Source organism: Acanthochromis polyacanthus, chromosome 2, assembly GCF_021347895.1.
Source record: "Acanthochromis polyacanthus isolate Apoly-LR-REF ecotype Palm Island chromosome 2, KAUST_Apoly_ChrSc, whole genome shotgun sequence".
Taxonomy (NCBI): Eukaryota; Metazoa; Chordata; class Actinopteri; family Pomacentridae; genus Acanthochromis; species Acanthochromis polyacanthus.
Genome location: NC_067114.1, coordinates 35724711 through 35746236, shown reverse-complemented (window position 1 = coordinate 35746236; position 21526 = coordinate 35724711). Strand labels below are relative to the sequence as shown.

General features: G+C 38.4%; 2 protein-coding genes across 2 annotated transcripts in view; one reads left to right on the top strand and one right to left on the bottom strand.

Annotated features, from left to right (window-relative positions):
- adamts17 (ADAM metallopeptidase with thrombospondin type 1 motif, 17) overlaps positions 1–3238 on the top strand; it is a 109260-nt gene extending 106022 nt beyond the window's left edge. The window contains exon 23 of the mRNA XM_051960392.1: positions 490–3238. Within this exon, the coding sequence (XP_051816352.1) occupies positions 490–641 (152 nt within the window). The 3' untranslated portion in view covers positions 642–3238. The remainder of the gene's footprint in view (positions 1–489) is intronic.
- A 932-nt stretch (positions 3239–4170) lies between these two features.
- cers3a (ceramide synthase 3a) lies at positions 4171–20717 on the bottom strand. Its single transcript, XM_022210408.2, is given in 12 exon segments — positions 4171–6021; positions 6675–6828; positions 8606–8712; positions 9618–9746; positions 11963–12055; positions 13289–13339; positions 13485–13542; positions 13633–13751; positions 14909–15026; positions 17600–17624; positions 17627–17778; positions 20620–20717. Coding segments are annotated over 11 exon segments (1185 nt in total). The 5' UTR covers positions 17769–17778; positions 20620–20717; the 3' UTR covers positions 4171–5832.
- Between the last annotated feature and the right edge of the window lie 809 nt (positions 20718–21526).

The window sequence follows — 21526 nt, the reverse complement described above, 5'->3', positions numbered from 1 at the left end:
AGAAAACAGATTATAACTAGTGTTGGGCAACGATTCAAATTTCTAATCGCGTTAATCGCATGATTTTCTGTGATCAGTCGCATTGTTTTGTGGAAAATTAAATAATGAATGAATGAACACTTATAGAATTATGTTGTAAACAAAAAAGTGTACAATAAGTCAAAACATGTCTCAGATTTTAGATTCTTCAAAATAGCCACCCTTTGCTTTGATCACTGCTTTGCACACTCTTGGCACTCTTTCAGTGAGCTTCATGAGGTAGTCACCTGAAATGGTTTTCCAACAGTCTTAAAGGAGTTCCCAGAGATGCTGAGCACTATAGTGTGCACACAAATGATGTGATCTTACCTACTTTGTTACACAATAGCAGTTGTTTTATGAGGCAATTTACAATTATATACACTGGCATTTTAGCATGTTTAGAGGATTCACAGCCCATCACACCTGAAAACTGCCTCTCTCTTACCCCTCCCCCCCTTCGCCCCACAGCTGCTCTGACCTACAAGTGCATGGGGGACCAGTGGACGGTATACTGTCGTGTAATCCAAGAGAAGAACCTCTGTCAGGACATGAGGTGGTATCAGCGCTGCTGTGAAACCTGTAGGGACTTTTATGCCAAGAAAATACTGCACAAGAGCTAATGACCAAACATACCTATTTTCCTCCTTTGTAAATGTTTTTAATGTTGTTAAATGTTGTAAAGAAAAAAAACACATTTTGTATTTAAAAGACAAAATACCAAGAACATTTAGGTATATATTTAAAAGGTGCTCATTACGCTAGAAAAAGAAAAGGATAAGCGAGAAACCACAATGGGTGAGCTTTATTGCACAGAAAAATCGACAAATATGTGCTTGATTTTGAAGGAGACTCCTGGCAGATCTAACAGATAATATGGAATCAGAGTCTTCTCTCCTGTCTCCTTTTATTTTGCTTTCCTTTGTATTGTTTACTTTTTTCATTTTGTATTATAGGTAATTGTTGCAATTTCAAATAATTGGTAAAGTTTTTATGTCAGTAAAATTATGATACTCAATTGTCAAGTATGCTGTAATAATGTGTACGTATGATCAGAAGTCATGGTCAGATACTGTAGGATTACAGTGAATCAACCCAGCTAATGATCAGAGACCCACTGATCAACAGGTCAGCTTGAATTGCTAATGTAGCAGAAAATGGTTGAAACATACGCGTCAGTTTATGTTTTGTTTGCAGTCCAGCTGATGGATTTAAATCATTTCTTGCTAATAATATTACTCAGTATTAATATTACTGTCACAAGTTTAACTGTGTATTTCAGTGCAAAATTGTGTGTGCAAGTGTAGTTGTTAGCCTGTAAGATGTAGGGGGTCAGTATGAGCAGCAATAACTGACCATCCAGGCTGGATGTACTCATCTTGGCCATGTGCATCATGACAACATGTGTCGAGTGTGAACATAGCAATGAACATGGATCTGCTTTTGCTCCTTTACAGATGAACTATTTACTCACAGCTGGTGCACATAAAGATTCAGTAATCCAAAGTCTGATTATACTGACAAATCAAACTAAAACCTTTTATTCAAGATTTTTAGTCCATAGTAAATTTCACCGTCTTATCTGACAAAGGCATTTTCATTTCAAATGTTTTGTATTCAGAATAAGTCCAGATACAAATTTAGCCACGTGTACAGTGTCTCAGCTGGCCAGATCACTGGTTTCATGGTAGTTTCTTTGCTTTGTCAGACATACACAAAACAGGTTTGACACTCCTTCTGTCCTCCCTGTGGTGGGAATGGTAATGCACATGAATCTTTTTGGTGATTTACAAAACCATCACCAGAATAATTTCTGCACTTGAACATCTTTAATTAAATAAAAGTCATCAAGCTGCCTTACAGCCTTCTATAAACTAGCCCAACACATCATTGAAACATGATTGTGAAAGAATTTAAATTCCCAACTCACATGTGATGCATTTTTCTTATGCCTCTATGCTCTAAATCTGAATATTTTCGTCCCCTGGAAGTTTTTAAGGTTTTGCACAAAAAAAATGAGAAGGCTGCTAAAATATGTTCCAGTGAAATAAAATCATGCAGAACATGTGGGCTAATAATGTAACTTGAACCCTTATTCTGACTGATGGCTTTTGCTCCTCTGTCTCTGCATATTGACTTCACTAAGCTGAGCTGCTCTGACACAAGTTTATGAAATAGTTTCACCTCCAAAAAGGTGTCACACAGACAAGGCCCACTGTCCTGGAGCTCCAGATCTGGCCAGAAAACGGATCCTATTCATGCACACATACGATGTACAAACACCTAATGCTGAGTGATCTTGTGTACTTCTGTGCGTAAGTCGTAACACAGGTCAGAAACGGCTCCTCTTACAGATGCAACAGAGACACTGCTGTTCAGTCGAGCGCTCTTTAAAATGAAAATCCACCTAAGGCTACCTCCTCCTGCTGCTTTAAGCTGAGGATCTCATAGAGAGGCCAGATATCCCAGCTATCAGCTGCCAGACAAGCTGCACCAATAATGCACATAACATACTATTTTTAAATGGTCAAGAATTTAACACTTTATCAGTACTAAAGATCTGAAAATGTCATCATCACCCTGTGAGCCATTTTCTTTACATAAACATGGAGTGTGTGTGCGTGCGTGCATGTGAGTGTGTCTGTTAACAAAACCCTCAGTCATTTCCAAAAGGAGGTGTTGAATGGTGCTATCTTATACCCGGTTTCACTACTGTGGAGTTCAGCTTGTTATCAGTAATAATCCTATTGTAATTGTTTCAGTTAACACTTAACAGCTCTTTGTTTTTATTTGTTGAGAGATTATTTAATGACATTACCTTTAACTGACCTTTTATTTCATGTCTGACAGAGTACAAACATGCTTCTGTATGGTATTTGTATTTTGTTAATTGCACATGCACCAGGTTTGGTATTAAAATGCCACTACATATATTTTTTGATTCAAATTTAGAACTTGATAAATAATTTGTGTATACTGAGATTTAACTATTTGTGAATTTTTAAATGTTATCCACTTAGTGTCCCGTAATAATCTAACTAGACCATCAGACTGAGGAACGGCTTGAATTCTAGGATCAGATTCTCTTCTGTCTCACATCAGCATTGTTTTGATTCTGTTTTATTTTACTTGACAATGAAAAATGTTATTTTACGCAGGATGAAACAACCCTGTTTGACAGACTGTTATGTGGATTTACCATTAAACAAGAATGCAAACAGCTCTTCTCTTCCTGTCTTCACAGCACACTGACAGACATTGGTGAATTATTTACTTATATTGACCTTTTTTAAATGACTGTACTTTCAGTAATGCGTACGTAAATACATGAACTCTAAATATTTTATATTCCACTGAAACATTATTATTATGCACCTTCTCCTAAGGGCCAGAACTTTCTAAAGAAGAATGAATTAATTGGTTTCAGAACATGAATTTAAGGAAATCTGACGTCACTGGAGTGATGATCCTAAATCTGGAGTCAATAATCCAGTTCAGTAGGATCAGTATTACAGTATTAAAGAACACCTCACATCTCAAGTGTTTGTGGAGAAACTCATATTTTTCCTATTAGAATTAAAGGCTACATGCCTTCTGTATGTACAGAACACTCAAACTGCTGCTGCTCTGCTAGCATGCTCATAGAGCTGCTATGGCTTCTAAAAAACTCTAAAATGCCGTAATTTTTTCTATAAACAAACCATATCATCAAAAGAACTTCCACAAAAATCAGGAAATGCCACAGATCCGTGTTCAGCCACAAAAATAGTAGCACGGTGTGTGCAGCATGCACAACTGTGTTGTTCTGATTTTAGGGAGGTAAACGGTGAGGCTGACTTCTGTGGGTTGGATGAGTGTCAACAGTAGTCTGTGTCTAAGGTAGTACAATTTGTACATAAAATACTGCATGTTACTCTGAAAAATATTTTTCTATGAATGATTTGTCCATTTCTATGGAACTTTAAGCAGCTTTATGACATTGTTTTAACAAATATGTAACAGACAGTGAATGACAGCTGAGCTGACAATGCAATGAGTGCTTTACTGCTAACAGCTACTGATTGGGTCAGTGACGATGGTAGTTCAGTGTAGTGAGATTTTTTTTTTATTGAGATGAATTTGTATCACCTTTAAATTAAAGGTCACAACAAATATAATTGATATTAAATTCTTTGTTTTTCTTCATTTTGAACAGAATCTGACAATTCTAGTATCACTTTCATAGAAATTTATAAAAATGCAAAGACAAACAGTGATCAATCCGATAGTATATCATTTCTCTTGTCATAAAACATTTGTTAACAAAACTAAAATTACCCAAAATCCCAGAACAGCTCCAATTGTTCCACTGAAACTTGCTGGTTTTAGTAAAAGGGAGGAGGAAATTAGCCTTAATACAAATATCAACATTTTTAATTGTGTGATTTGTCATGAAAGGACACACTTGGGCAGTGTACAACCTTTTGTACACATTTTCAAAGTGCATGAAGGTGAGTACAGCAGCACAGCCCTCACCTATCTAACCCTATCCCAACTGACAGTAATCTAAATGACCATGGTGTTGGAGTACCATTCGACAGTGCAATTCACAAACAGAGACAAACACTCACATTCACACCTACAGATACTTTAGAATCACTAATTAACCTTAACCTTAACATGGGCTGCACAGTGGGGTAGTGGTCAGCACTTTCGCCTTGCAGCAAGAAGATCCCCGGTTCAAATCCCGGCCTGGGCCTGGGGTCTTTCTGTGCATGCGTGGGTTTTCTCCGGGTACTCCAGCTTCCTCCCACAGTCAAAATATGCTGAGGTTAATTGATTATTCTAAATTGCCCGTAGGTGTGAATGTGAGTGTGATTGTTTGTCTGTATATGTAGCCCTGTGACAGACTGGCGACCTGTCCAGGGTGTCCCCTGCCTTCGCCCGAGTCACCTGAGATAGGCTCCAGCACCCCCCGCGACCCTAGTGAGGATAAAGCGGTGTATAGAGAATGGATGGATGGGTAATTAACCTTAACATGTGGTTGGACTATGGGAGGAAGCCGGAGAACTCTGTGAGAACCTTTGGTGCACAGGGAGAACATGCACATAGAAAGATCCCAGGCTAAGATTTAACTCTTTGATGTGCAACATGGGTCAAATGTGACCCAAATCCAATGGAGAATGGGTATCTCCTGACCCACACTGCACAGCAAAGGGTTAAACCAAGGACCTCTGGGCTGTACCATTTCCAACTTGTAAATGGGTGGGCAGACCACAGTCCACACCTAAAGTTGCCTGCTCCAGAGTGTCTTCTGTGTATGCAAAGCAAGTAAAACCATAAACAGTCAAGTATGTATCGGAACAAATTAATGTTCTAAAGGTTTGCTCAGTTTAATTTTTTTCTCCATTTTCTATGCTTATTTCTACCAGGGATCATACAAAAACACTTCTGCCAGATACTGGCATCACCACTCAAATGAGAAGATGCCAGACAATTGCTGGTCTCAAACCAGCAATCGTCTGATTACTAATCCACTCCTCTCAACCTGGGGCTACCTACTACCTAAGTTGCCCATGTATTATTTCTACATGGAATCCGTAATGTAAGTTAGATCAGACCTGTCAACAATGATGACAACAACAGAGGCAAAAAAAAAAATCTATAAATCTCTGTACATGTGAACAATTCAGTGTGAAGGCAGCAAGCCTTAATTTGGGTTAAGTTGAGTTCCAGTTTTTAACAAAATAATAAATAGGTCTAAATCAATTGAAATGTATTTACCACTGTACTGTCTGCCACATATCTATCTCTATTGATTATAGTGAGCATGAGTCAGTACACAGTCTTTGACCAACAGATGTTCTCTGGTGGAGACATGCATCCAAAGCTGCCATTCTTGTCATCCTTCTCATTAGCTGACAGTCCATTGACAGGCTTGTTTTGTTGTTCACCTTCATCCTCCGTTGGGCTGCTCTCTTCCCCTTCTTCCTCTTCATTGTCACTTCTCTCATCTCGAGTTAGCTAGATCACATGGAAGACATAGTGAATGTAAAGAACAAGATATGAGAACAGATATGACAGGAATATAGAGTTGATGTTCAGCAAATGCAACAACCAGCTGATGGTGACAGCAGTTAAAGGCAAAAGAGCAAAACGTTTACCTGAGAATAGATTTGGAAGCTGAGCTGCAGCACAGAGCAATGAGTTATAGATTCTTATCAAGGTGCATGTCCACCTGATCCGGCAATTTTCCGCATCCCATTCATTGTCGAACCTGTGCAGTTGCTGAATCTGCCCTCGTTTTATTTCAACAACGGCTGGTTTAGGGGAAACGCACTGGATCGCAGCTCAAAAAGGCACCGCAACGGCACCAGCATGCAACGCGATGCAATTCACATAGTGAATGAGATGCGGAAAATTGACGGATCAGGTAGACTTGTCAAGCTCTTTGTTTAGTGCCTTACATTTTACTTCCTTCTTGGTCATACTGTTGCACTATCACAAACATATTTCTTCTCTCAGAAAGTCAAAAACAATCATGTGTTAATAGCAGCTGTTAGTCTGAATAGTGTCCTAGTTTGCTTTCAGGGAGTGCACACTCACGTAATGTTTCGGTGACAGTACTAGACCACAAAAAATATTCATAGATGAAAGATGATACTGAGTAGACCTACAGTGCCAAACATGAATTTCTTGACCATGCGGAGAATGAGGTAGGCCCAGAATATGTGAAGACAGAGAAGGAGGACCAGCATCACATTGAAAAAGTAGTAGCCGAAGAAGGCTGGGTAGTGGTGCACAGGGTACACCCAGGTGCAGTGGATTAACCTGAAACACAGGCAAATGAGAAACAACAAGTCAGAAGTCTGTCATATTGATGGAGGTGTGTGAATAAATTCTATTATGTGTTTTATTGGTACAAAATAAACACTTAAAGGTGGGTTTGGCCTTGGCATATAAGAAGGTGGTGGATATAAGAATAGAATAGTCACTTTGTTGTCAGACAGAACATACACTAGCTGGTGCAAACCAAATATTAATAAATGCTTGGCTGAGACCTTGTCTTCTCATGTATACTCAGGGTACTGGATCAGCCCAGCATAAATCCTCATCCTCATCATTTGTGAAGGTTCTAATATTCAGTTTGTGTTAAATTTGTTTAAGGAATGTATTGATTAAACTTTATTCAGTTGCATTGTGTAATAATGAGACTTGTCATGGCCTCCTTATCACCTTGAAGGTTCTCCGCGAAACATTCAAAACTCTAGTGGCTGTTACGTTCAACTTCAATCAGCATCCGGTTGCTCACACTTGTAGTTAGAAGTCCCACTGACTGCTAACTGTAGGTGATACACATGAGACTGAACGCGATGGACCAGCATCATGTTGATAGATGAGGTTACTTAAGTGAGACTGTTGTTGTACAATAGTATGAATGACAGTTATATTTAACAGTCCAACTGTGGCACAGAGTTAAAACAAAATGTGAGGGCAAGGTCTGGTTGGCGGTATGGTTTTGGGTTTTAATTGAGTTCTTTCCTATTTACTTTAAAAATAGTGTTAGTATAGTCATAGATCCTTGCTTGTGTTGTATCTACTCTCAGATGTATGTTGCTTTGGTCTGCTCAATGAAATTGTAGTAGGGTTCTAACCCAGTAATAGCTCCTACAACTGATACAGATAATACCAAGTTCAAGCTCCTCTAACCCAAAGGACACTTGAATGCTCCTATAATGGTTATGGTTATGGCTCTATCAGTGCACCACAGTAATGCTGAGGTTGAAAGCAATCATAGAAGGAGAGAGGAGGCTGCTGCTCACTCAATTAAGGAACCACAATGACTGAGGAAAATAGTGGAGTCCGTTTTACTGGCATCTGAAATTAATGACTTGCCCACCTCTTCAAAAAGAGTTGTACAATAACATCTGCTAGTCACAGCTGCAGAACCTTTGCCACACTTTCGTGGTTCTCATACACTAACAATAAACACATTCTGATTGTGACCCATTAAAAATACATACAGTCTATACTGTATACCGTAAATAGTTCCCATCCGATCTACATTATAAGAAGGATGAGAGAAGATGTCAGAAACATCTGTCATTACAATTAAGTTAAACAGTATCACACATCACCCTGTTTAGCTCATAAACAGATTTTGCTTTACAAGTTCTCTCTCTCTCACACACACACACACACACACACACACACACACACACACACACACACACACACACACACACACACACACACACACACACACACACACACACACACGTTTGTACTTCTATCTTAGTGAGGACATCCATAGGCGTAATGCATTTCCTAGAGCCTTACCCTAACCTTAACCATCACAACTGATTGCCTAAACTTAATCCTTACCCTAACCTTAACCAAACCTCAATTCATACCTGTTCTCTAAAAACAAGTCTTCACCCTCAAACATGGCTGTTTCAAAGTGAGGACCGGCCAAAATGTCCTCACTTTGTAAAAATGTCCTCACTTTGATAGTTAAATGCAGAAAATGGTTCTCACAATGTAGCAAGTACAAGAACACACACACACACACACACACACACACACAAACACACACACTCCAGCTTACCAAAATGGAAAGATGACCAGTCGTGTTATCAGAAACACAATGGCAAACAACACAAAAAGTGCTTGGCAAGTTTTCTCCCATTTAGCGTAGTTGAATAATTTGGCAGACTGAAAAAGAAAGAAGTTTTACTGTTAATGAACCATAATATGGTCTATTTTATTCAATATATCACACTCACTGGTGAAGAATAAACCCAGAATGGTGTCACAGAACAATTTCAACCAAGCACATACTCATTGGTATTACATGTATATTGTACACAATTCACACTCACTCAGCATCAATACAAGCAGTAAATTGAATTAGTTTGCTTGAGAGACAGAAAGTAAGGAAACTAAGGTTGTGGAGATTGGGGTGGTGGATTAAACATAATGGATAATACCCAGCACGTTGGGGTAATCTTAGTCATGCATCACTGATTACATTCTTGGGGTTTACATATTGACATTATTTGAACTATTGAAATCAATATTTCTGTTACTGTGTGTATAGAAATTTGGATAATATTTTTAAAAAATCATAATATCTGTGTATCATTCTTACTGACAAACTATGTTGTGTTGTTAGCTGTCTAGATAAGCCTCAGTGCCTTCACTTGCAATACATGCAGGGATATCAATTTACAACTATAATCAGTGTCCAGTTATCACCAGGGCCTGAAGCTGCCTCACCTCACTATAATGTAGTTTTCATACACTGTTTATGAAAAAAAAAGGCTGGCGGTGATGATATCAGTAGCTCTGCAGAGAGATCGGTGGCATGGCATCCAAATTTTTATGCCCAAGTCATCACACGTCATTTGAATACAATTTCAGTGCATTCAAATAATATATATAAATTTATTTTGGTCTGTCAAGCTCCCATAATGTCAGGTGGCGCAGTCGTCCATGCAAATGAACAAGCTAAGAAAACTATTATCAGTGGTTCTCTGCGTAAACATAATGGATAATACCCAGTACATTGGGGTAATGTGCAACCCATGTGCCCCCCGGAACATGTGACTGTGACTGACCTCCAGTAAAACATCAGAAGCATCATGGACAAGCATGACCAACGTTCCTACACGAATGTAGTTGACGCACCAGGAAAATGATAAGAGGACTAGTGTGGCCAAGTGGTGGATGATTTGCTCCTTAAAGTCCTGAAAGAGAAAACAAATACCACGGCAAATAACACCAGCATGTTAATGGAAATAAAGTTATACAGTATATAAACATAAGCATGTTAGCATGTTAGTGGTGGAGTCAGTCTCAGATATTATCATGAAATATTTGTGGAAAAATTTGTGGGGAAAAAAACAGACACAAACAAATACAAATGATGCTTTTTGTTTCTTGTTTACAAGAAAAATTAACAAAACTAAGTTCTTGACAGTTTCAGTATGTCAATTCTCAACATTGCTGGTATTAAAGTCAATAAATAACAGATAATGTTTTCAAAACTGAACAGAAAATAAAGAAACCATCACATCATCAAATTAATATTTAGTAGTCCTGCCATTAGCACCCAGTAGAGCTCTAACCCTGGTTGGCATGTTTCCAATGGGGCTCATGTCCAGGAAAGACCTGGATACTGTGTTCCTGCAGCCAAGTTCTAGTGGCCCTGGATGTGGGCAAAGGGGCATTATCTTGTTGAAACATCCAGTTTTGACCTTGACGAAACAGTGTACGTGCAGAAGAGAGCATGTGGGTTCCGAGAAAAGCATAATACTTGGCAGAGTTCAATGCACCATCATAGACAGTGAGATGACCAACACTAGCAGCACTCATTCATCCCCAAACAATCGCACTGCCTCCACCATGCTTGACAGTAAGTACTGTACATGCTGGGGATAATGCTTAACCAGGCCTTCTGTGTACCCTCACATTAGCAGGAGGAAGATGAAGCTGGAAACTGGACTCATCTGATCACAGATTCTTCTTCCAATTCCTGGATGTCCAGTTCTTGTGTGCTTGGGCCCAATGATGCTGGGCTAACTTCTGTCTCTCACTGATTATTGGTTTCTTGACAGCCTTGTAGGACCTTAAGCCATGATTTAAAAGTCGGCCACACACAGTGCGGGTGGAACATTGGACACCAGTTTGGTTTGACCACTGCTGCTGAAACTCCTGTGATGTCACTGATCAATTTTCCCTTCACATGTGGGATCAGGATGCCGTCATTTCTTGCTGAAGAAACCCTTGGATGCCCAGATCTTGGTTTGTCTTCCAAGCTGTTGGTTCGTCTGTATTTCTGCAGAGACTATCCAACTGCTGAAGGACTGCATCTGCACTTAACGGCTATCTGGGAGAAGTTGTACCCTTCCTATCTGAGAATTTGTATCTTGTCTATTTCCTGTGTTAGGTTCCTTTTTTTTTTTTTTTTTTTTTTAGACATTTTTGTCTCTGAAGAACTTGTGTTGGATTTATAAAGACCCAAAGCACGGCAACAAAAGTTTTGTCTTTTGATAAAAAACACGACCTTCATTAGTGGTACCAAAATTTCTTATGCATTTTTATGGAACTAATCAACTTAAGTTTTTAATGGCTTTTTTAGGATATGTTTAGTATTTTGGCTGTGACTGTATGAAAATAAATTTCACTTGAAGACCTAAGAATGGGGCTGCACAGTGACGTAGTGGTTAGCACTTTCGCCTTGCACCAAGAAGTTCCCCGGTTCAAATCCCGGCCAGAGCCTGGGATCTTTCTGCATGGAGTTTGCATGTTCTTCCTGTGCATGCGTGGGTTTTCTCTGGGTACTCCGGCTTCCTCCCACAGTCCAAAAATATGCTGAGGTTAACTGATCACTCTAAATTGCCCGTAGGTGTGAATGTGAGTGTGATTGTTTGTCTGTATATGTAGCCCTGTGACAGACTGGCGACCTGTCCAGGGTGTCCCCTGCCTTCACCCGAGTCAGCTGAGATAGGCTCCAGCACCCCCCGCGACCCTAGTGAGGATAAAGCGGTGTATAGAGAATGGATGGATGGACCTAAGAATGATTCTTAATCATTAAGAATCATTATTAATGCATTCTGCATTAATAATGCATTATTTCACAAATGCATGGGGTGTCTGAATTTTTTTTTCACAGCTGTACATAGTAGAAGGCAGAGAAATGTGATACTATGTACATAACATCAGTTGCAATGCATTACTACATTAACTCTCAATAACATCTTATAGGTCTCTATATCCTATATGCGAGATTTTGAATATGTTTAAAATAATGTAATTCTGAATGTTCTCAGCTATATCGTTATTTTTTAACTTTTTTTTAAAACTGAGAATATTTCATAAGTGAGCAAATCATTGCAGAACTTTACACTACTTTCAATGTGATTATAAGTTAAGGTTTAGGCCTCTGACAACCACTACTCACCTTTCTTTTTACGTCAAATGCAACACTGAAGAGCAGGCAGCCATAGAAACTCATCTCCAACATGTAATACCAGTACTGGGACTCCAGCATGGACTGCAGACCGAGAGAAGCACAGAAACAGAGACAGAGCCAGAAAGAAATGGACATGTAACATGAAGCTATAGTCTATCTCAGTCATCCAGACAAAAGGTGGGTCCCTAAGGCTGTGCGTTTTGTCCTCACCCCTTCAGCTAGAGGGAGGGAACTGTAAAAGAATCTGGCTTTCACTCTGGGGTTTCATTTCCCACACAATTCCATTTCTCAAAGGCAAATACATGCTGGTTATGGGATCCTATGGACAGGGAGCCACAACATTAAAACCAGACTGACAGGTAAAGTGTATAACATTGGCCATGATTCCTGGCATTCATGCAGATGCACCACCAACTTAAACTTTGTTGCAGACCAAGCGCACCCCTCCATAGTCTGCCCCAGCAGGACAGTTTGGCCTGCAACATCACATAACCTGCACAGAAACCACCTGAGGAACGTGACAAAGAGCCCAAAACTCCCCAGATCTCAATCTGACTGAACAGCTACAGTACAAACACCACCTCACAATGCAGAAGACTAGTATACGATTCAGATTTCCCAACACCTTCTGACATTAAGCAATAGACAGTCACTGTCAATTGACTGTCATTTACATACGGTTGCATGTGAGGGTGAAATCCATGCACAAACTACAGCTTGATGTGAGATGGATGTGTTGCAAAACCCAAATCATTTGAGTTAATAAGGATTTTTTAAAACTCCATTCATGAGCTGAATGTTTAAATAATGAGTTCACAAACTGCCAAATGACAGTCGATCATCAGAAACTGATATTGGGTCAGATAACATTTCTGACGAAAGAATGGCTGATTTTTCTAAAAGGATGTTTCTTCGATTCCTCTATTGTTCTATCTCCTTTACTTCCACTTCTTCTTCCATTTGACTTCTAACAAACCCACTTCTGCGGTGATGTGGTGAAGTGCAGAGCAACAGTTATAGCTTTCAGTAACACACACACACACACAGTATTAAAATTGCTTCATGAGGTTTCTAGATGAAATAGCATCATAATGGAATTTTAAAGCAAATAAAGATATCAATCCAGAGCCAATCTACAATGATAGCTGCTGAGAAGCAGCAGAGGGAGAAAAAGCTGGGCAAAAACCCAGACTCTATGGCAAAGATATGACTGTTGCAGAAGCTATTACGCCCAAAGAATACAGTAAAGTAAACTATTTTACAAAATCAGTCATAAACTTCCCTGATCGGGTGTACATAAAGTATAAAACAAACCTGCTTGGGAAAATCTGTCCATACTTCCTTTGTGTCATAAAGCCATTCTTTCTGCAAAAACATAGAGAAAATGTCATGTCTTACATGCTTCATTTCAAATGTAGTAAAACAACAGTGAAGGTTTCATTTAGCATGAATAGCTTTCCACAATAAAAGCCTCCGGTTGAGATGGACTTCCAGTTATACAGGAACTTACATCATACAACGCTACTATTCCTCCAATGAATGCAGACAAGTAGAAGACAAACCTCCAGCTGGAAAGAGGCAGAGAGGAGACATATATCATGGCTACTGGAAGTATTCCTCTAATATTAAAATCACAAACACATACACAGAGTAGTCACCTGGCCTCTCTGAATTTCTTTAGAACTCCAGGCGAGTCCTGTCTGCGTCTTCTTCTGAACCAGCGCTCCACTTGTCTCACCGACAAACTGCTTTTCTTAGAGAGCCCATCGATGTCTGCCTGGCATGGAGCGTTGAAACAAACACACACGCACACCCACACGTTAAAAAAAGGTAAGCTTACCCACAGCTGAAAAAATAATGTACATTTCAGAATTATACAAAAAAGCCTTTTTCGGGGAACAAGAAAAAAAGAAAGCTGTTGATCATTTTAAATAACTGTGCCTTGAAATGTGTAAGTACTGTTTATTGACTTTGAGTTAACTTTTAGAATCTCTATAGATATTCGAATTTGAAGTCTTTTGTTTATACTATTGTAGAGCATGTCTTTCAGAGTATACACTAGCCTTTAATGTTAATGGTAATCTTGTTACTAACCTTTTTTGTTGTATGTAAGCTGATGAATACTTCAGTTTCTCTCGAGATCTATCTATCTATCTATCTATCTATCTATCTATCTATCTATCTATCTATCTATCTATCTATCTATCTATCTATCTATCTATCTATCTATCTATCTATCTATCTATCTATCTATCTATCTATCTATCTATCTATCTATCTATCTATCTATCTATCTATCTCCAAATGAAAACACAAACAATAGAAGACCAAGTGATGACACTTGTAGGATGTATGTTATTATATGTTATTTGTGTAACTCAACCATGATCACAACTAGACAGCAATTGCCAGACAACTGAAAATTTTAAAACATTCGAATTCTCTTACTAATTAGGGAAATCCAGATAGTGCATTTAAAATGTCTATTGCATTAGATAATAAAAGGAGTGTTGAATTTGTTTCTACTGAAGAACACTTAGGTGCATTAAGTTCTATATAGTAAACTATATCTGATAGCGCATTGTGTTATCCTGGCATCTGTGTAGTAAACTGTATAACAAGAATGGCAATGTATACATGCATAAGATATATTATCAATAATAATATAACGATGGGTAGAATTATGAAAATATGAGCCAGGTTGTAAAATAAACAATTTGCTGAAAGCTTGTCTGCCATAATATATGGTAATGAAGTTCTGATGTTAATAATCATGTGTGACTTCTGGCCCTCAAAGTCCCGCCTCCCAGCAGCAGAAAAGTGTGGTTTTAGTGGCATGGAAAATTTAGAATATAATTCTGAAAACACTACTAGTGAAGGATATTTAAACCACTGCAATAATTACAGGACTGGTTCAAGTGTGCCTCTGTTTACCGAAGCAGGATTTCTACCCTGAGTAGTGTAGTAGAGCTCCAGGACGGGGTTGTCCTCAGGCTTTACATGGACTCTCTGCTTAATTCCAACAGAGAGTGCGAGAGCTGTTGCTATCCACCTGGAATACAGTACACACACAAGGTTGAATTCAGTGGAGCCACAGAGCCTGTAACTGATTTAATACCATTTTGAAGAGCACACATTTATTTACATAAATCATATACAAGAATTTAAAAAATCGACCTTTATAATTTACTCTGTTAATAAGAATAATAATACAGAAGATAAATGCAGTCATAGCACATGAGCTGAGTGCGTTTGTATTCTTTTTGGTCATTCTTCATAAGGAACAATAGATGCATGCCTGGTGTCACTATGGTTGTTATGCAGTTCACGAGAAATGAATGGGGTAATAAAGTGGTTTCTTCATGTTATCAAGAGAAGGTAAATGCACTTGGTACAAGGAGAAGGTTCAGGTATATCTGTGTCTGGGCTACAAATTGAATATTTTTTCTGATGCTTTGGATTTTCCCAGAGATAAAACAAATCAAAACTGTTCACATCCTTCGCTGACAGGTTCAGTTAAAACAGGAATGAATTAGAGTTTGGAGTCTAGAGTCAGATCTGTTTCGAAATGATATCCTGAGAATACCTTTCTCTCTGTTTCACTGCTTGATAGACCTTTCAAAGTCTCCATGGTAACAGACTGTCAACAACAGTGTGATAATCTGACGTCCTTCAAGACATTCTGGTCACACTTTAATAATTGTGGTCACTGAACAATAAACATCGCAAATTCATAGTAAAACTGAATGAGTTCAATTTTAGATATAGCTATATAATTGTTAAACAATAAAATGATAGTAATGTTTATTAGTTATTAGTAATACTATCATTTATATTTAGTCATTAGTTTGTGTAACATGAAATGATTATTTGCAAATTATAAATTGTATCACAGTCATTCTAATGGCATTAGTACACTATTTATTAACAGTTCATTGTTGTACAAATTGTAACATTTTTTATACTATATTAAGTATTTGTTAATGATTATCAAATGATTTGTAATTCTAAAGAAATAGTTTGTAAAACATCTATAAACAAGATCAACCAGATATTTGTAACATTTAGTTAATGGTCAACAGTTCCTTTGTAAACCATCTATAAAGGAAGGAATGGAAAGTTTATCTTAAAATTTGATGATTATAATACTTTGTCATGTTGTTATTAAATACTTTGTGCAGCACCTATGAAAATTATTCAAACAGTTAACACTAAGTTAATAATCAATAATTGAAATTTAATTAACAAGTGGTTTAGAAAGCTTCAAGGAATATTAATTTGACCCCAGTAAATCTTTTATCTGTAAGTGATTGTTTGTGCACCGTTATAGATTCTGTCTCGTCATCACACTGAACACATTTATTAAAAAAAAAAACTGCAAAAATTTTAAATAAATAAATAAATAAATACCGTAAATCCTTTGAACTTAATAGAGGTTTTCAAGAAAATCCTTCATTTGGACTTATAGGTCCTGGATGAGTTGGTATGTAATGATCGAACTGCACTCTGAAGTGAATTGTACCTCCAAACTTCCCCTATCTATCCTACATTTTGAATATTGCATCATTCATATATTTTAAAATAAACTGTCATTGTTAGAGGATGGATGGATGGATTGTCACTGTTGAGTTGTGGTTCGCCGATTCTTCTCCCATTCACTGCGGTAGGGTAAAGCTCTTTTCAGACTTTCACACTTACTACTGTCCCAGTTAAGAACACCTTTTTGATTCTCTGTGATGACATCATCTTTGTGAGAATCAAGTTCTTCAAGAAACAGGAGCCTTCTGCCCTAATCTACACAAAGGACAATTGTGTCAGCAGTGATTTGTAGTCCCATTCTTCTCATCTCCCACTGTGTAGTCCTGTTAGAAAATGTGTTCAATATGAAACCAGACAGACCTCCAAAAAGAACACTCATTTACAAATTGTCAGTAGAAGGTTTAATGGGGTCAAATTAATGTTACTTGATGCTTTATGACCAGTTATTAAGCATTAGCTACAGCTTTATAATAACAATCCCATTAAGGTTCACAGGTATTTTCCAAAGAGCAGCTTTCTTAAAGATTTACCAGTTACTTGCTCATCACTATCAAATACTTCACCTGGCCTGCTTAAGTCAGAGACCTATATACAATGTGAGTCCAAAATTACTGGCTAATAATTACTGTCTCATGTCTGCTATGCCACTATATATATAAATCATAAAGTAATTATTTTATATTCCAAAATGGCTAATTGTAGCATTTCTAATCATCAGTAAACATTTACAATTAAAGTTTGTAGTTTTTAACTGAAAAGCAATAACTAAAATTCAATTTGCCATTAATTAAAAACGGTCATTAAGTGTTACCAAATTGTGCCCTTTTGGTGAATTGTTTTTCTTGACTCCTTTTCAAACTTACAAAAAGTTTTTCAGTAACTCTTGCATTACGTTACAATATCAGATTATTGCAATTTATTACACCTTTTTTGTGAAGTAAAGTAGAAGTGATGCAGGAAAAAAAACTCCCCACTGTGATCTTTTGGAGGGTTCGTGGCTTGTTGTGTTTATGTGCTTTAACAGTTTCTATTTTATATGCACTCTACTTGTAGTGAGGTCTGCTGTACATAGAACGTGGATCGTACCTTTCAAACAGGTATCTGATGAGCAAAAGACGAAGGCGTAGGGAACAGTGACGTAAAGATGAGAGGCTCTGGCATAAACTCGACCTTCCTTGTCTTCCAGGTCAGCCCATGTCAGGCCCTCAGGCAGCCAGATTCTGTCCCACCAGAACCACTCATATAGCGTGTCCATGATTCCTCCTCTTTGATGGAGCCACCAGGTTATGCACACAAAAGGGATAAGGTTATTGACTACCTATAGGCATCCAGCACTGTTTGTAGCTAATATCTAGAAGAACAGAACTGATTTGCCTGACAGTTCACAACAAATTGTCAAATAAGTGATGAAGAGATATCCAAGTAATCAGCTTTTGACACTGGATTTGTTACTAATGTTCATTTCCATCCCAGTTTCACTCTGAGAAACCAGAAATTTCGGTTTCTGTCCAGCTTTCAGCAGAGCCTAAATGCTGGCTGTTTTAGAGCACTTTACACACATGATCCTACCAGTGTGTGTTTCCCTGTCAAGCATTGTAACTTGTGCATTATTCATGTATTTCCAAAATTATAAATAAATTCTGATCATTTTAATTGACAGCTAACTAAATAAACTAAAATATACTTAATTTAAGCAAATTAAAACACCAAGTAATGACAAAAACGCAAAAGATTAAGCATGAGTTATTTTAAAAAAAAACACATGGAAGTGTGGTAAGAGAATAGAAAGAACCTACAACAAGCAAACTGCAGTCGCAGATGTTACAGTTACTGTGGCGTACCTAAAGGTTTATTTCCTAAACAAATATTGACCTACTGATCCTGCCCTTATTGTCAGATCACTTCCACACTTTGCCTAATAGCCTCTCTCTCATTCAAACATTCAGAGAGTGAAAGTCTGGGTAGCACCTTAGTAGCATACAGCACAATCACAATTAAAAGCAGTTAACAATAGCGTGTGTGTGATAAGATAAGGTAGCTCAGGCCAACAGCACTGTTGGGTGGTCTATAAGTCTGCAGTGGAAAGCCAACTGCTGAGTCTGCTACTCATTCCTGGGACCTCCCTAAAACTGGTGAATAACCAGGCCTATTGATATCCTGTATCTGTATGTAAATCCTGGTGTGGTCCTGCAATGGTCACCTGGTAAAAAACAAACAAAAAAAACAAAGACAGGAAGTGCTGACTTGAAAAGATGACAGACAGACAGACAGACAGACAGACAGACAGACAGACAGACAGGACAGTCTTAAGATAAATAAATTATTTTAATACTCTTGACCTGAGTAGATTTCCAAAGAGTGTATAAAAACATTATGAATGTGTGTGTACGTGTGTGTAAAGCTTACTTTGCTTTACATGCTGTGGCACTACCTGCTTTATTGACAGTATCAATAGTGATGTAAACACAGTCCTGTCTAGTCTTCTAGATTCAACTACCCTTATTTACTATTCATGAATTAAACTCTCCACTCATCCTTGCAGGCAGTCTCATGTCTCCTTCAAGCTCGGGTCCTCTGTCAGAGGCCTTTGAGGGTTCTCTGCAGTATCTTAGCTGTTCTGAGGACTGCACTCTTCTGGAAAGAGATCTCAGATGTTGTTCCAGGTATCTGTTTAAGCTACTTTCCCAGTTTAGGAGTTACATAACCAAGTGTGCTCCTACTGTCGCCTTTACTTTTCACATCTTTTCTAGCTCCCTTCTCAGGTCTTGGTATTTTTCGAGCCTGTCATGTTCCTTCTTCTTGATGTTCCTGTCACGTTGAATTGCTGCATCTATCGCTACTGCTTTCTTCTGCTGTTTATTGACCACCACCATTATCTGGTTAATTAGCCAGCAGATGCTTTATCAGTCTGAATTTGGAGTCCCACAGGATCTCAGCTTGTTCATTCTCTACCGCCTTTGGAAATGTCTTCCATTTTGATCCTGGGACTTCCAGCCCATTCTCGGTGCAGATGTTTCTGTACACTATGGCAACTACTTTGTTATGGCACTCCATCTATACTGTACCCACCAGTTTCTTATAGCCTGATGTTATGTGCTGTACTGTCTCAGGTGCATCTGGGGTTCGGTCAGCTGTGGTAGACCCTGGCCTCTGTTGATCTGGTTCTCAGTGCCTGTTTTTGTGCTGCCATGCTTAGTGTCTCTGTGTTGTATTTCAGATCGGCTTTTTCCTCCCAGGAGGCTCTGCATTATAATCTCCAATATTCCTGGAGGGAATTTTGTTAGCCCTTGATAATATACTAAATGACTACACTATGGTAAGCATTTCCACTGAAACCCAGAGGATTCACTCTGTAACATAATGTGGTCAATCTGCATGTTGTAGAAAACTGATTTCTTCTCTAGCTTACCCAGAACATAGGGTGAACAGTGGGTGGGTGTTTGGACCACTTAACATAAAAGTAAAAGTCAAAGTAGAATATTTTTCTGAAAGACAAAAAAACTTAGTCTAACTTACTGGAAGTGCTCAAGTTGCCAAAAAGTAAAGAAGACTAAAATGGTGATTGAAAACCTTTGAATCATCACTACAAAGCTTTGAAGACTTGTTTTTCATTGCTTCAGGCTTCATAAGCACCCAGTAAAATACCGTTTCTTGACTTGCCCATTAGCTGTTTGTATAAGGTGTCAAGTGACATTAAAGAGTTTTGCCTCAAAGTACCTGTCATTCCGCCTTTACATATCTGCTGGCTCTACAAAAGCGACTCAGCTATATGGGCCGTTGAATCTACTAAACTGAAATAATAAACTATTCTCAAAGATCTTAAACCCCACAATAAATCCTAATATAAACCTTTGGATTTAAGATAGGCAGACCACTCAAATGGAATCTCTCAGAATCTTCTTGTTGATTTTTCTGAGAACAAGATTCTTATATTAATTTGGTCCCAACAAAAAAAAGTTGGCACAGCCTCAGAGCAAATTTCCCTAACTGATCTCATTTAGACTAGAACAGAAGCAAAACACTTGGAACTGTCATTCACATTCAAAGTAAGACAAGCAGAGGACATCCCAGTCACACCTCAAAGTCACAGCAGAACAATGGCTTACCTTTCTACTGTCAGTGCTACCAGATAGAGCAGGTAATGTCAGTTGGTTCCACACCGGTTGACTGCTTGTGTTTGCTGTGGGAAAGGAACACAGATGGCAAATTCCTCTATGCGCCGCCCCCCCCCCCCCCCCCCCCCCCCCTCCCCCATAACAAACAGCTAGCCATTCTCTCCTGTAGGGACACACCCAAGCCAGTCACAATTACCAGTGGAGTTTTCATTCGTTTACTCCCCTCTCCAGGAAGTAAAAACTGACTAGTGGATTGCCACAACAAACACAAGTTTTTATTCCTGCCCTGAGGGGATCTAATAACCTTGTTTGTATTGTGTTTCTGATGAAATACAAAAGCAAGTTTCCCCACATAACAAATCTTCCAAGTATAGAAACAACTAGGAAATTATGATTACTATTCAAACCAATACAACATTTGCTAAAAATGACAAAATATGCATTCTTGCACAGGAAATAAATATTTTGGCACATAGTATAACAAATTTTTATTAGTGAACTGATAATGGCTTTCAACCCTTAAGCTTTAGTTCTGCTGATATGTTCAGTGATTAATGCAATAAAAATGTTTCAGGTCTATTTTTAACTTAAGTTGCACTGGTGCATCCAAGCAAACATTTTGATGACAAAACAGTGCTGTTTTACATTATAATGATGCCATTTCCATTAGATTGATGTCATTTACAGTCAATCAGCTTTAAAATTGGCATCAGCTTAAACCAGACGAGTATGAGTCCTTTAAGTGGCTGCACAATGAGGTCCAACTCAGTGTGGTCAGGGTGGGTGTGTGTATTGACAGAGCAAACAGTGTGCTGGTACTCCATGCCAGGCTGCATCAGTACAACCCTCTGATGACACTTCTTACTAATGATTAACATGATAACCACATGGAAACGTA